At 42.1% G+C, this 14,629-nt stretch overlaps 1 protein-coding gene across 1 annotated transcript; it reads left to right on the forward strand.

The window, feature by feature from the left end:
- Positions 1–1,104: 1,104 nt before the first annotated feature.
- adisspa (adipose secreted signaling protein a) lies at positions 1,105–10,811 on the forward strand (the record flags this gene model as incomplete). The annotated part of the gene is made up of 5 exons (XM_079219266.1): positions 1,105–1,123; positions 1,752–1,888; positions 2,182–2,335; positions 9,293–9,418; positions 10,711–10,811. 5 exons carry the CDS (start codon positions 1,105–1,107, stop codon positions 10,809–10,811), a joined length of 537 nt encoding a protein of 178 aa, XP_079075392.1.
- Between the last annotated feature and the right edge of the window lie 3,818 nt (positions 10,812–14,629).

The following is a 14,629-nucleotide window of genomic DNA, read 5'->3' on the forward strand; positions in this document are numbered from 1 at the left end:
GATGTGTACATATTAGTATATATGTTGCTGGCTAAGAGTAAATAAAGATTGAAACATTGAAAAAATAAAAGTTTCAGCTCCGCCTATTAAAAAAAAAAAAGCACTTTCAGGATGATTATCTCCTTGAAATTATGCTTCATTAAGCCCTGGAGCTCTCCCAAATCATAGCACAATATGTGAACAGTCTCTGCAATGTTTTCACTTGAAAAAGTGAAGCAGAACAAAGTCAAAGAGGTAAAGTACAGAGATAATTCAGGCGAGGTTTCAAAAATTTGCATTTCGGCATATTTGCGCATATTTTCGCGCATCTGTCACATTTTAATTTTTTCATGTAGCAAACCTTATATTTCACTTGTATATGACTTATGGTGTTCAATAAACTTGTATTAGGAATTTGCTGACTTGTGTTCTTTGGTTCATATCTCGGTGATGCTTTGCAGCAGAGGGATTTGGTGAATAGATTTGGAATCTGTGTGGAATTGTCTTGCTTTTTAGTTGTTTGAGTTGTGTTGAAATGGCTGACTAATTATTGTAGTCTAGGTTCTCTTGTTTAATTTGATGTGTAGCATCTTGTTCATGATTATTGTAATGTTTTACACAGTTTAACTAAAATGTCTAAAAAAGGACCTATATACGTTAATTCGGGGCTTAAGCAACCTGTTTGTGCACTTTCAAAAGATGTTTTGCACTGTCACTTCTGTTTTTGAATAAATGGTTGGAAATTATTATTTTTTTTAGATTTTTTTTTTTTAAATCCAATTAATCGAAAAGATAATCAACCAATTAATCGATTATTAAAATAATCGTTAGTTGCAGCCCTACTAGAGAGCAAAGTCTTGGACAGAGAAAGACAAGAAGGGAGTTACGTGTTAGATCAATCCCCCTGTGATATTGATACACTGCACCACCTCTTATGAAGGAAAAAGAGCTCAAGCTTCAAGGCTCTGTCTTTACTTTAGTACACTTTGAACTGTCTGACCTCACAGACATGGCGCTGTCTCTCTCTGTTGTCCTCTCTGTCATTGTCTGACCTCATACTCTGGAGGCCAGTGATGACATCTCTGGGGCATGGTCTGACACTTCCCAATTCCTAACTGCATTACCATGGCAACCGGAAGAAAAGGTAAGTTTGATAGTGTGTGTGTGTGTGTGTGTGTGTGTGTGTGTGTGTGTGTGTGTGTGTGTGTGTGTGTGTGTGCGTGCGTGTAGACATCGTATGCAGGGATCCACGGGAAACGGTGTAAAAAGGATTCCAACATGTTAGCGATAATACACAGAAATAGGCAGCGTAGCTATCGAATGCTGAACATTTCTTAACATTATCTGCATTTGATGGCTTCCTTCATTTTTGTTAATTTCGGACTTTGTTTAGATTGTTTTCCAAAGTAAGACCAGACTGCGCCACCACAAGAGTCAGCTGTCACAAGGTTGAGTACTTCTCAACTCCCTGCCTCTTCAGCTCAGAGGCATGTGCTTTTCTTTGGTTAGTAACTTGTGGTGCTGCCCAGCTGGAAGTAGTGGCATTCTATTCATTTATGTACATGTTTCTGTTGAATGCTCTCTTTTGTCTGTTTGTTTTTTAAAATCCTGTAAAGAAGAGGCATTCTATAAAATACATGTTGCAGTTTTCGCTTTGTTGCAACGTCGAGACACGTCCTCGCGTTTAGCCGTTATTTTTCATCACATCGTCATAATTGTGCCTGCCTTGGTTGCAAGATGATTTAACACCTGTATTTGTATTACATCCCCAGGCTCCACCTCCAAGGCCGGTGGGGTACGTTTCCCTGACGACGACAAGCCCCCCGGCTCTCCAACGCGGAGAGATGACGATTCAAACCTCTGCACTCTTGTTGCTATCCAAGAGAAGGATGGCAGCTATTTGGTCAAGGTGTGTCCATGTGTGAGAGTGTGTATCCATGGAACAGAGGGGCTGTTTCTTCACTATGAAGTGAAGAACCTCCAGAGAAATATCAGCTGAATCTGCTGCGCCCCTCGGTTTTACACAGCTTGTTTTAGCTTCAGCTAATTATGTAGCTTTCTGGCTGCAACTTAACTGTTGTGGGTCACTGTCAGCGTGTTCTCAGGCTGTTGTTTTCAGCCACAGTAGACAGCTGTTTTCAGCATGTTAGCCGCTGCCCATTCTCCTTCACTCTGCCTCAACTCTGTTGTTGCCCTCTCCAGGCGGGTTTCCTGAAGAGCCACCACTGCTATGAGATTGTCTTCACCGTTCCAGATGTCCCAACTCAGGGCAAAGAGCTTTCTTGTCTCCCTTCCTCCTCTCCAACCCGGAGCTTCCCCAACCTCCGGGTCCAACGTATCAACTCCACACTGGAGGGTATGTCCAAGCATTCAAAACAGTTTACTGCCTGAATGGGGCAGGAACTGTGTTGGCACAAAGTCAGAGAGTCTGAAGGGGTGACGGTTGTGATCTCACTTCAAGATCGTGCATGAATGGATGAGTGGCTGGTTGCTTTAGGTATGGAGGTCTACATCAGAGGCAACCTCACTGTTTGGTTTTCTGCCTTTGGTCTACTACTATGATGACATGCCAGAATGGCTGCAGAGCTGCCAACTTTTCAAAAAACCTTGGAGTGAGATTTTGTCAGGGGTGACCAAAATTTTGCAGCGCACGCAGCCACACACGTTGGTGCATTTTGCCTAGATGAAGGTGCATAACAAAACAATAAGTTAAGTAACAGAACCTAAACTAACTCTGCCGGCCCAGGTGCAGTCACATGGTAATAAAAACAATATCAGTAAACTCCTTTAAAGGTTTACGTGTTGGTGCCATGCTGTCGAATCACACTCAAAATCATGAATGTGAATACAGATCGCGATCAGTAGTGTTGCATACTGGGTGTGGAAACCACGAGAGTGAGTAGGGACGCGAGGACTACTACAAATCTCAGTCAGTGATCATCAACATCATGTATTAGAGTAAATTTAACATTTTCTCTGAGGCATAGAATATAGTCGTGGCCGGCGATCTCAGAGGCAGGGCCGCTTGATGACGGAGGTGGGCCGGCCCAACGCCGTCAGCCTATTTCCCCGGTGTCCCCTATGGCCAGTCCGTCCCTGCTTTGGGGTAAATAGGATGTCTATGCAGCGAAGGTTTACAGATGCGCTCCTTAGAGCCATCTATCATCGGGGAGTTTAAAAATGGAACGAATGCGCCTCGGCCCAAAATCAGAATTTTCTTTTGCCGTGAGAAATTGGTTGTGTGGCGTGAGTGCGTGTGAAAACATGCAAAAGCGTGTGTCACACGGCGAAACCGTGAGAGTTGGTAGCTAAGTAATAAGCAAGAGACATTGTGCATTAGTATCAGTTCTACTTACAACACTGTAACGATCCCCATTACCTCGTGAGTATCGGGCAACACGTGGTCGTTTGCTGTTTCTTAATGCACTTTATTTATAGGCAAGATGCAGGGATCTGTCGTCTCCTCGACTGTCAGCGGGTCTGGCTGCATCGCCTCTGCTACCTGCTCTCCCCACTCCTCCTCAGTCACTGTTTATATGGGATGCACACACGCACGCAGCTGAGCTAACCACGCCCCTGCCACCACAAACACACTCAGATCCACAAACACAAAGGGAAATATGAGTTGACCTCCAGGGTTCCAGACTTGCCTTTTTTTAGAAACACATGCAGGTTTACAGTTAGATTGCTGACCTGATCAATGGTTGCCAGTATTCTAATTGGGCCAAAGATTTGGGATGGCTCACCACCAGCTTGTGGAGCCTGGGTGAAGCTGAGGAGGGATGTAAAAGTGAGTGAAAGTCCAGCATTTCTGTCAGTTTGGGATGGCAATGTTGGCCAGTCAGTCTAACACTTTTGTCCAAACTGAAATATCTCAACAACGATCAGATGGGTCAAGTGTACAGAGGAGGAAGAGGATGAAGCCAACCGGGTGGTGCTGGCCAGGAGATCACTAGTCACTCTCACCCATTAATGGTTCCCCGACAATTCATCTACAAAGTGCCATCATCACGTTAAAATGTCTATTTATTCAATACTTTGGTGAAAGATAAATGGCTGAGGCTGATATAGCTTAGCTTATTGCCGACACAGCGGTATCACTGTATCATGTCAGCCGCTACAGATGGGGATAACAGGTTTGAGATCACTGGGATCATTTAAAATAATTGTCCAGAGTTGGCAAGCTTATCTCTCATTATTAGTAGAAGCATTTGGCACAAAGCACCGCTGTGTCCATGTACATTCTCACAGAGCTGCTCAAATTACTGTAGACTCTTGAATGAGTCTTACCATTTCACAACACAGTATCGGTACACAGTGCATTGTGGGAAACAATACATGTTTTCAAACATATTCTACAGATTTGAATTACAATTCAGACACTAGAAAAACAATTACTGACCACGTGAATAATGATTCCAGACACAACCTTAATGTTGCTTTCTTCACACAGTTTTCAGGTACTCTGTGTGCAGTATAGAGCAGGGGTTCTTAACCTTTTTGACCTCGGGGCTCAACTTTTCAAGTACAAAGGCCCATTCAAATATTAACACTGTATTGGTTTATTAACTAATTGATCTCATTCTCTCACTACTGATCTCACTACAGTTTAACAAGCAAAAACCTTGTCAAATTAAATGAAGTGAAAATTAAAAGCATTATAATCTGTGAATGATATGCTTCAGCAGTCTTCATATCTGTGACAGCTGGTTTTCACAGCACATTTGGAGTTGCTTGTCAGTGACAAGGCAGACATTTTCTGCGTCAGGAGCCCATCCCAGCCCGTCCTTTCTCTTGAAAATTCCCACCGGCTTTCGCATTGGATGTTTGGTCTCTAGATATCGCTTTAGCTGGAAGCCTACAGTGCTGCGTTAGCTAGCGAGGCTAGCGTTAGCCCTCACTCCACACAGGCTCAGGGCTCCGCCTCTGAGCCTCCGTTCACAAAGCCCTACTTCGTGAAGTCAGGATTATACTTGTACAAACATTTAGACGTTTGGGGGGATATCCGGCAGCACTTTCGTCTTCATGTTATCGTTTTAAATACTTCTCTATAACTTTCGCTACAGGCTAGCTGGCTGCTGGCTGAGTTTCTTCTTCTGCATATGCAGAGCTTGTTACACAACTGATTGACGCATTACCGCCACCAACTGGTGGGAAGCTATATTGTAACTGAGCGTCTCGTGGATAACAGTAATATCTCTGGTGTCTTCAAATCATTACCTATGCGGTCCCGCGGCCTACAAGTGAAAAACAGAACGTTTTTGGCAGCCCTCTAAGTGGCGCTCCCGGCCCAATGGGGGGCCGCGACCCTATTGTTAAGAATCACTGGTATAGAGGACCACTTAAGGGTGGTCCAGGTGGATTGTGGGTTTATAATAGTGATGTGTCCTTTCGTGTTGAGGCTTCGATGCGCGTGTCGAGTAATCCAGGTAGATTTTGGCAGAGCTACCAACTCTCACAGTTTCGCCGTGTGACACACGCTTTTGCATGTTTTCACACGCACTCACGCCACACAACCAATTTCTCACGGCAAAAAAAATATTCTGATTTTGGGCCGAGGCGCGTTCGTTCCTTTTCAAACTCCCGACGATAAATGGCGCTAAGGAGCGCATCTGTAAACCTATTCGCTGCATATACATCCTATTTACCTCAAGGTAGGGGCAGACTGGCCATGGGGGACACCGGGGAGACCCCGGTGGGCCTCCGTCATCAAGCAGCCCTGCCTCTGAGATCGCCAGCCACGACTATATTCTATGGCTCAGAGAAAATGTTAAATTTACTCTAATACATAATGTTGATGATCACTGACTAACATTTATAGTAGTCCTCGCATCCCTACTCACACTCATGGTTTCCACACCCAGCAGCATGCAACACTACTGATCGCGATCTGTATTCACATTCATGGTGTCCCTACTCACACTCATGGTTTCCACACCTAGCAGCAACACTACTGATCGCGATCTGTATTCACATTCATGGTTTGGATGTTGCTTGCAGGTTTTCAGGATATTCTGCCATTAATTTTATCCAGAACACCGGCTCTCCAGCAGAGTTGAAACGTACATTTTAGTTTCATTTTCGGAGTAACGTTATCACGTAACCTCTTGACATGTGTCAAGACTAAGAGGCTCAGACGCATGTATCCGGTCATTTTCCAAAATAAAACATATTTTTCGATTATTATTTTTTCCATTCTTTCTGTGCGGCCACCGGTACTAAGGGGATCTCGCTCGCAGACGAAGCCGCTTTTGAGTGTGATTCGACAGCAAGGCACCAACGCGTAAACTTTTAAAGGAGTATACTGATATTGTTTTTACTACCATGTGACTGCACACACAATATTCTTTTTTAATTTTTGCTTTTGGATAATTTCTCCCCAACGGAGCAGTGCCAGACCGAACTTCCAGACATCAAATGTTGTGGACGGGGCTAAATTCAGCTGGTACCAGGCTACATCTTTAGCATACCACCCAAAAATCCACTAGAATGCATGAAATAACATCTACTTCAACCAAAATGTCCTGGGGGTGGACCATCAGCTATGTCTTTGCTTCACAGAATGTAACCAATGTTGTCCATCTCCAGTAGGCCGCCCCTATCAACGACTTTGGGCCCCACAAACCACCAGAATGCAGGGTACAACATGGGTACAACGCCAAAATAATTCCAATTTCCTGATATTTGAGCCACCAACGTGTGTGGCTGCGTGCGCGGCAAAATGTTGGTCACCCCCCACAAAATCTCACTCCAAGGTTTTTTGAAAAGTTGGCAGCTCTGTTTTGGTGAAGCGCGTATCGAGGCTTGTGTCGATGACGTATGCGGTGACATTCGAAGCCTCGCGATCCGGCCGTACCACGTGACTGATTCAGAAAATGGTTTGTGGGTTTGCCGTGCGATTTGAAATGTAAGAGGCAGAGAAACTCAATGGATTTCCCACCCTTCCTCTCTGTACCCAGCTTCATGTGTGCATGTGAAAGGGTATTTTATAAAGCAGGCAAAATAGTCTCAAAAAGCCCAGCACTGTGGAAAAGTTCTTATTTTTACTTTAAAATAATTGGACACATCAACATGAACTAGCGGAGCCGAGGCTCAAAACACCAATCCTCTGACTGAAAGTCAGATATTCTAACCACTGACCCACATCACAACCCTCTCCCAATTTGTTTCGAGTTTTGATTTTGACCCCGCCATTATATCATAAAGATACACAATATTAATAAGTTAATAATTGATGTATTGGCGTCACAAACATAATTTATTCAATTTAAAGCTTCACACACTGCCTGTTTTACATCTATTGTCCACTTGGTGGCGCAGTACAGCAGATGAAGCTCCATGAAGCTCCGGTACATGAGCGAACCAATTGGATGGAAAGCTTCAATGCTTCAGGAAGCTTCATCTCGCCATCACTAGTTCATAAGACACTGGGTACATCACAAGTCTCTAAATTGTCGTTTCCTCGCTCCTCGATTGAACCGGAAGTGGTTCTGCGCTGCCATCTTGACGGCCATCCCAAAGCTCTTATTCGGCTCGGAGGAGCGAGGAGGGAAATCGGAAGAGCCATGATCGAGGAGCCCCGAGAGCAAGCTTCCAGGAAGTGTTTTAACGCTGGACACTCACCCTCACTGTTCATCTGTTATGTGATTGGACGCTGCAGCGGAGCGGACTGATCGCTGGAGTTTCATACCAGAGACGATCACAGATTAAACTCAAGTTATATATTATATCTGTTTTCTTATTCACCATCTGGTTAAAATATGTTCATTGTAGTTCTGAACAACAAAAGGACCTCAAACAACTGTCTTCAAAGATTTGATCTGTTGTTTCCCTCAATAACTTTTATTATGTATTTAATTAAAATCAGAGAGCTGGAGAGAGGAAACACTTTTTACAACATGTAATAGAAATGTAAGAGAAAGTATATTTATATTGTGGGTTATTTTATAATGATGTCACAATCAGAATTTCAAAACATACCGAGGTAAATAATAAATAAATAAAGATTCATTCCGCTGGTAGAAATCGATCCTGCGCGTATAAGCAGGACACATCACAGTATAAAAAAACTCAATGCAGTTTATTAAACGGTAACAGACGACAGAGAAACCATCTCCACTCTGAGTCATGATAACTTTGTCTTTATTAATATAAGTAGTAGTTTAACACCATTAAATCAACTGAAAACATACAATCATTTTTGATCAATATTTTAAGTGCATTTTTATTGGAATGTTCGTAAAAACTCTCTGGACAAAACTCCGTCAGCTGGTAAGCTGACAGATGATCAGATGTGATCAGCTGTCAGTCGGCCGCAGTCATCATAAACCGACGTCGCTTCATGTGGCGCTTCAGAGGAAAGGACGTCTCATGTCTCTTAAAACATATTTCCTTGTGTCTTCTCTCCTCGCTTGGTTTCCTTGGATCTCTCCATGTATCCCTGGTAGGAGGGACTAAGACACAAGGAAAGGACGCAAGTGAGGGAAACGGGGATGCAATTTAGAGACTTGGGATGTACCCACTGTAAGGTGTCTCCCTCGAGCAAGCATACTTAGTAGGTGCCATAGAGAACTGAAATCCTGCATCCTTGCCTAGCTGGCGACTGTTCCACTAGTAACTGAATAGCCTTCACACACTGGGGGTGCTGTTTTGTGCCATTAATTCCCATGATTATAATATAATTGTTCAACCTGTTGTTGTAATCATAGTACTTCAACTCTGAAAGCAGTCACGCAATCACGCTGTGTTAAATGGACACATTCAAAACACAAATGTGTTGGTACAACAGCAGAGAGACTCTGTAGTCCGAACAAAGACGGTGTACTCCTGAGTACTCCTTTCAACCTTGACAAGAGGAGACATATTTGCAGCTGAGTATTTTGCGTTATTTGTGTTGTTTATTGGTCATGCCTGCGGTGTGTTAAAGCCGTAACTCTGGCTTTCTTCATGGAGGTCTTATTTCATTACAGTTTCATCAGCAAAAACATACTGGCACATTGTCAACACATCAAGCGACTGTAGTTGTTGAATGTAGAATATATGTAGATATTTTTTTAATTCTATCTGAAGATGCCTAGCATTCCTAAGAGACTTTATGATGTCTGTGCATCAAATATGTAGCATGCCGCTCAGGAGACACTGTTTTGATGCAGTGCTAAGGGAGCAATATCCTGCACAGACAAAGAAGGTTTCAAATTGCACCAGAAGAAAATACTACTGTGCCTCTCTCATCCTGCCTCGCTTCTTTCCTTGATGAGACTGAATAGTGTAAGTAAATGTATATATGTTGATGAACCCTCTCTTTCTCTTCAAGGAGGAGTAAAGGTAACGTGCGAGTACAGGACTCACCAGGAGGGGGTGCTGCAGGAGGAGATCACTCTGGTAACCAGAGGGAGAAAAGGCAGTAGTCTGAAGGTCAGATTCCAGGCCAAGGTCATTGGTATGTGCTGACGCACGCGCACGCACACACACACACACACACACACACACACACACACACACACACACACACACACACACAAAATCAAATGAGTATGCATTGTGTTCTCTACACTGTAGCGTAGGTTTCCCGTCAATTGAAGTGGTTAGAGGGTGAGCCTGGATAGCCTGCTAATACCCTCGCTACAAAAGGCACTTGTTTCATTAAAATACACAAACCGAAATACATGTTCATTCGCTTTTTACTGTCTTCTGGTCAAATCAAAAAACAATCTCTGGAATAGACTCTATACAGTCTTGGGCCCACTGTCTATGAACAACAAGAGAAACTCAAATAGAGTCCTGAGATGGCATTTAAATGTCCGTGATTAAGTTAACTAAATAAAATGTAGACTCCACTCATTAAGTGTGTGAATGTGCAGGAGGGTGTGATTGCGTTGGGAAGGGAGGCTTGTAGGTCCGTTCAATTCGACTCGGAGTTGAATTCCATGTGTGAGTGTCTTATGATGGTTCATGTACAGTTGTGTTCAAAATAATAGCAGTCCCACATCACTAGCAAGATAAATCACTGTTTTTGTTAGAATTTCAACTTCTACACTGCAAGTAAGTTTCTAGAAGGTTTAGTGAAAGTATAGAAAATCAACAGGCATGACGTGCATGCTGCTGATTCTGTGAAACTGAATAATTTACTGAAAGGGGCGTGTTAAAAAAAATAGCAGTGCCGAGTTCAATTAGTGAGGTCATTGATTATGTGAACAAAATAGGTGTTAAACAGGTGGCTGACTGCTGAGCATTTGTCCTTGAAAAACAGAGTACAATGGGTCGTTCAAGACACTGTTCAGAAGAAGAGCGTTCTTTGATTAAGAAATTAATAAAAGAGCGGAAAACCTATAAAGAAGTGCAGAAAATGATCGGCTGTTCAGCTAAAATTATATCAAACGCTTTGAAATGGCAGCCAAAACCAGAAAGGCGAGGAAGAAAAAGAAAAACGACTATTCGACTGGATCAGAGAATAACCAAAATGGCAAAGGCTCAGCCAATGATCAGCTCCAGGAGGATCAAAGAAGATCTAAGATTGCCTGTGAGTACTGTAACAATCAGAAGTCCCATTGTTGGGAATGAATACAATACAACTCTTTCAGTTACTTGATTCAGTGGAATTAGAAGACAGAATCAAGAGCAGCAGTGTCCAGATACAGAAAGTAATGGACAACATGTGTATTACCAGGAGTATTACCAGGAGTGAACACAAACTCTCCCCTTGCCCTCATCCCTTTCTCCCTCTCTGTACAGACCCACATCACGGGACTCCCATGCTGCTGGAGGGGGTGACATGTCTGGATGCTCAGAAACACACCCACAGAAAGCAAAGCAGCGACCGTGAGAGGAAATGATGAAAATGATACACAGATATAATGTAAATGTGTCTCCCTCAGTGTTATTCAGAGTCTGAGTCGGGGCCCAACACCAAATTAGACTGGGAAATAATAATGGGTCTGTGATGCTATGTTTTTCTATTGTTGCATTCCAAAATATTTGTCAGAAAATGAGAACATCTCTTACACAAAAAATGAGAACGTCTTTCACAAAAAAAGGTGAAAAAAAAGGTGAAATACCAGTCTGCAGCTCTGATGGGCCTGTTGGTGGAGGTACAGTCACCAGCACTCAACAGGAGCAGGCACACACACATATGCATTCAAGCCATAGCCTGGAAAAGTCACGATCAGCACCACACATACATAGACATCATAATCAAACATGATCATTTTACCCAACCAAGGAAAACTCAAATGTTCTCATAATGTCCCCGTTCCTTAACTATGTGCAACAATACTCATCAAAACACAGGACAGTTGTATATCAAGAACAACAACAGACTTACACAATGGTAATGGTGTAATAATCAATGTTGTTCGATCTTTGCACAAAATGCCAATGGTGGTTTCACGAGTGTTGCTGATCAAAGGCAGTCATTTGGAGTCAGCTGGCCTAGAGTCACTTACATGTCTCAGGTCTTCTCTTATGTTGACTAAATGCAGCCAGTAAGCTTGAAATCCCTAAAAAGTCAAATCTCAATATAGAGTTAGCTCAAACCTTTTAGATGTAGTTTCTGCACCTCATTATTGCACCAAAACTATTTTCATTGTAAGAGGAAAATATATTTGACTTTAGTGATGATACTTGTTCAAGTGCACTTGGCAGCATGGCATTGTTTGCAATAAGAGGCACTTGACTGCTCAGCAGCTTTCTTGATAACCAGTCCACCTGTCGAGCAGGTGACATAAGGTATGTTGTTTCCGTACTTCTAGTAGCCATAAATGAAATGACTTCCATAGAAATTGTATGTATTTAAACCTTGGCTGGATATTTCATTTGTATAATATAGGACATTTCTTCACAATGTTAAACAGCACGTTACTATTACATTATTTTTGTTGTGACAGCTTAATAAGCAGAAAGTATTATCCAAAGACTTCACTGATTATGTTGTAAACAGTTTATTTTTGGGCAGGAAATTGTATTATCTTTTATACCTTAAAATAACTTTACATTTTCTGTTGAGTCAAAAAATATTTATTTGCTTTAAGCATCTTTTCTGTTGACTTCAGCACAGCCTTCTTAGGGGCCATTCACATCAGACGCGACTCTCAAAAATGCGTCGCTAGCGAAACCATTGTTTCCCTATGGTACTTAAATGGTTTTAAATGCCGCCCGCGGAGTCGCACAGCTCATCAATGTCAGTGTGTATCGCCCGGTTACGCACGCAGGCCCGCTCCACAGGATTACTGGTAAATAAGCTCCATGCTAACCTTTTAGCTCACAATATTGATTAGTAGTGATGTGTCCTTTCGTGTCGAGGCTTCGATGCGTGTGTCGAGTAATCCAGGTAGATTTTGGTGAAGATCGAGGCTTGTGTCGATGACGTATGTGGTGACGTTCGAAGCCTCTGAGCCGGCCGTACCATGTGACTGATTCAGAAAATGGTTCGTGGGTTTGCCGTGCGATTTGAAATATAAGAGGCAGCAAAACTCAATGGATTTCCCCCCTTCCTCTCTGTACCCAGCTTCATGTGTGCTGTGAAAGGGTATTTTATAAAGCACGCGAAATAGTCTCAAAAAGCCCAGCACTGTGGAAAAGTTCTTATTTTTTTTTTTTTTTTAAATTGGACACATCAACATGGACTAGTGGAGCTGAGGCTCGAAACACCAATCCTCTGACTGAAAGTCGGATATTCTAACCACTGACCCACAGTCACATCACAACCCTCTCCCAATTTGTTTCGACTTTTAATTTTGACCCCGCCATTATATCATAAAGATAGACACAATATTAATAAGTTAATAACTGATGTATTGGCGTCACAAACATCATTTATTCAATTTAAAGCTTCACACACCAAAGCCATGGTGTCGTTATGATCACTCTGCCTGTTTTACATGTATTGTTCACTTGGTGGCGCAGTAGAGCAGATGAAGCTCCGTGAAGCGTCGGCACATGAGCGAACCAATTGGATGGAAAGCTTTAATGCTTCAGGAAGCTTCATCTCGCCATCACTAGTGATTAGTGAATCACTATTAGTGAATAGTGACACTAGTTCCATTCAAATGGATGTTGGATTATTGCAGAAAATCTTGGTCTCATAAACGAACATTTATGATTCTTACAGGTTTCACTCGGCAATCTTCACAAATAAACACCACTTTTATGATCGTTGAAGCATGAACACAATCAGCAGAAGTAAAAAGCTAACGTCACCCCCACTAAGCTAAAGGAGGATGCATTTTATAGTTTTAGACCTCATTCCTGCTCTATTATAATTGGAAAGAGTCCATTTTCTAAAATCACAAGTAGTGACATTTATTTAGGCAAGAAGACATTACTTATAATGTAACCTACTAAAAATGTCTGAGCAAGCTGTAACAACTGTTTCCCACAAAATGTAGCTGATTGCATCACCTAGTTTTCAGATGAGCAGTTAGCAGCCCTTTAGCGGCTGATTGTAGTAGTCAAAGCTCCAAACTATATGATGTGCTGAAAAGCTGTTCACTATTAAAGGTCATAACCTCCAGGATTTATGTCTGTTTAGCAGTTTGACCCATCAGTCTTTAAATCTAACGATTATGTTAGCTCAAGAATCTCTTTTGAGCTAACATAACATATTCTTACAAACAGAGCTGTCAACAGTATCATTGGGGCTGCTAGTGTACCGGTACTGGTACATTAGCAATATACTACTACATTATACTTGTACTAAGATCAGATGGTCACCAGTTACTCAACATGAATGGGTATTGGTGTTTGAATGGAGCACTAATGCCTCTGATCTAAAGACACATTTTTACAGGAACACTAAGAGGTTAATGACCAAATATGACAATTGTGGATGCATGTCGTGTTTGTGTAGGCACTGTGGATTGTGGAAGTGCGGCCTGCAGTATGTGGTGCTCTGACTGTGACCTGCCACCATATTTTCCTGTCCTTTTTGCACTTGTGCCCATCAGCATGATACCGTTTGTCTGTTTACTTGATGTCAATAAAGTATCCTCTCACACGTGTACTGTACAAGCTCATGGCCTTTTCTGTGGCGCCTATTCATTCAACTAATTAATTTACCCATTCTTCTGATACTTCTTGTGGACTCGACAATTTTTCTGACGTCATATCGGTAAAAATAAATGTACATGTGCCTTTTAATGTTTTTTAATCGAATACCAACAAAATATTATATAAAGTAGAGGTAGTTCATTATTCATTAGTGGTATAACCAACTAACGTTACTGCCTCGATGTTAGCATGGCAAATCTGACTGACCTTATACCACCATATTGCTCATATGCTTACAATGAGGGAATCGTATTTGGACGGATTTGATTCTTGCCTGATCTATATGTATTATAAAGTATATATTTTGCTTACCAACGAACGTATTGTTGGAAAAATTATTTCACAAGCAGAATATTACTCAGCAACTTATATAGATGACTTTGAGGCATCAATTTGATATGCAATGCAATTGGCCTTTTGGGGATTCCAGTACCCGTGCTCTATGGGCCCAAAAACATGGAGGAAGCCTGAAAACATTTTGGGTGTATGTGTAAATTTGGATAAATGGGTTCCATCTTGGATTTTAGTATCCTGTTCTCAAAATACATCCATGGTGAAACATGCTATCTGTGGCCATGTACTGTTAATGCTACTAGCTTTGAATCTC

Source organism: Taurulus bubalis (genome assembly GCF_910589615.1).
Source record: "Taurulus bubalis genome assembly, chromosome: 6".
NCBI lineage: Eukaryota > Metazoa > Chordata > Actinopteri > Perciformes > Cottidae > Taurulus > Taurulus bubalis.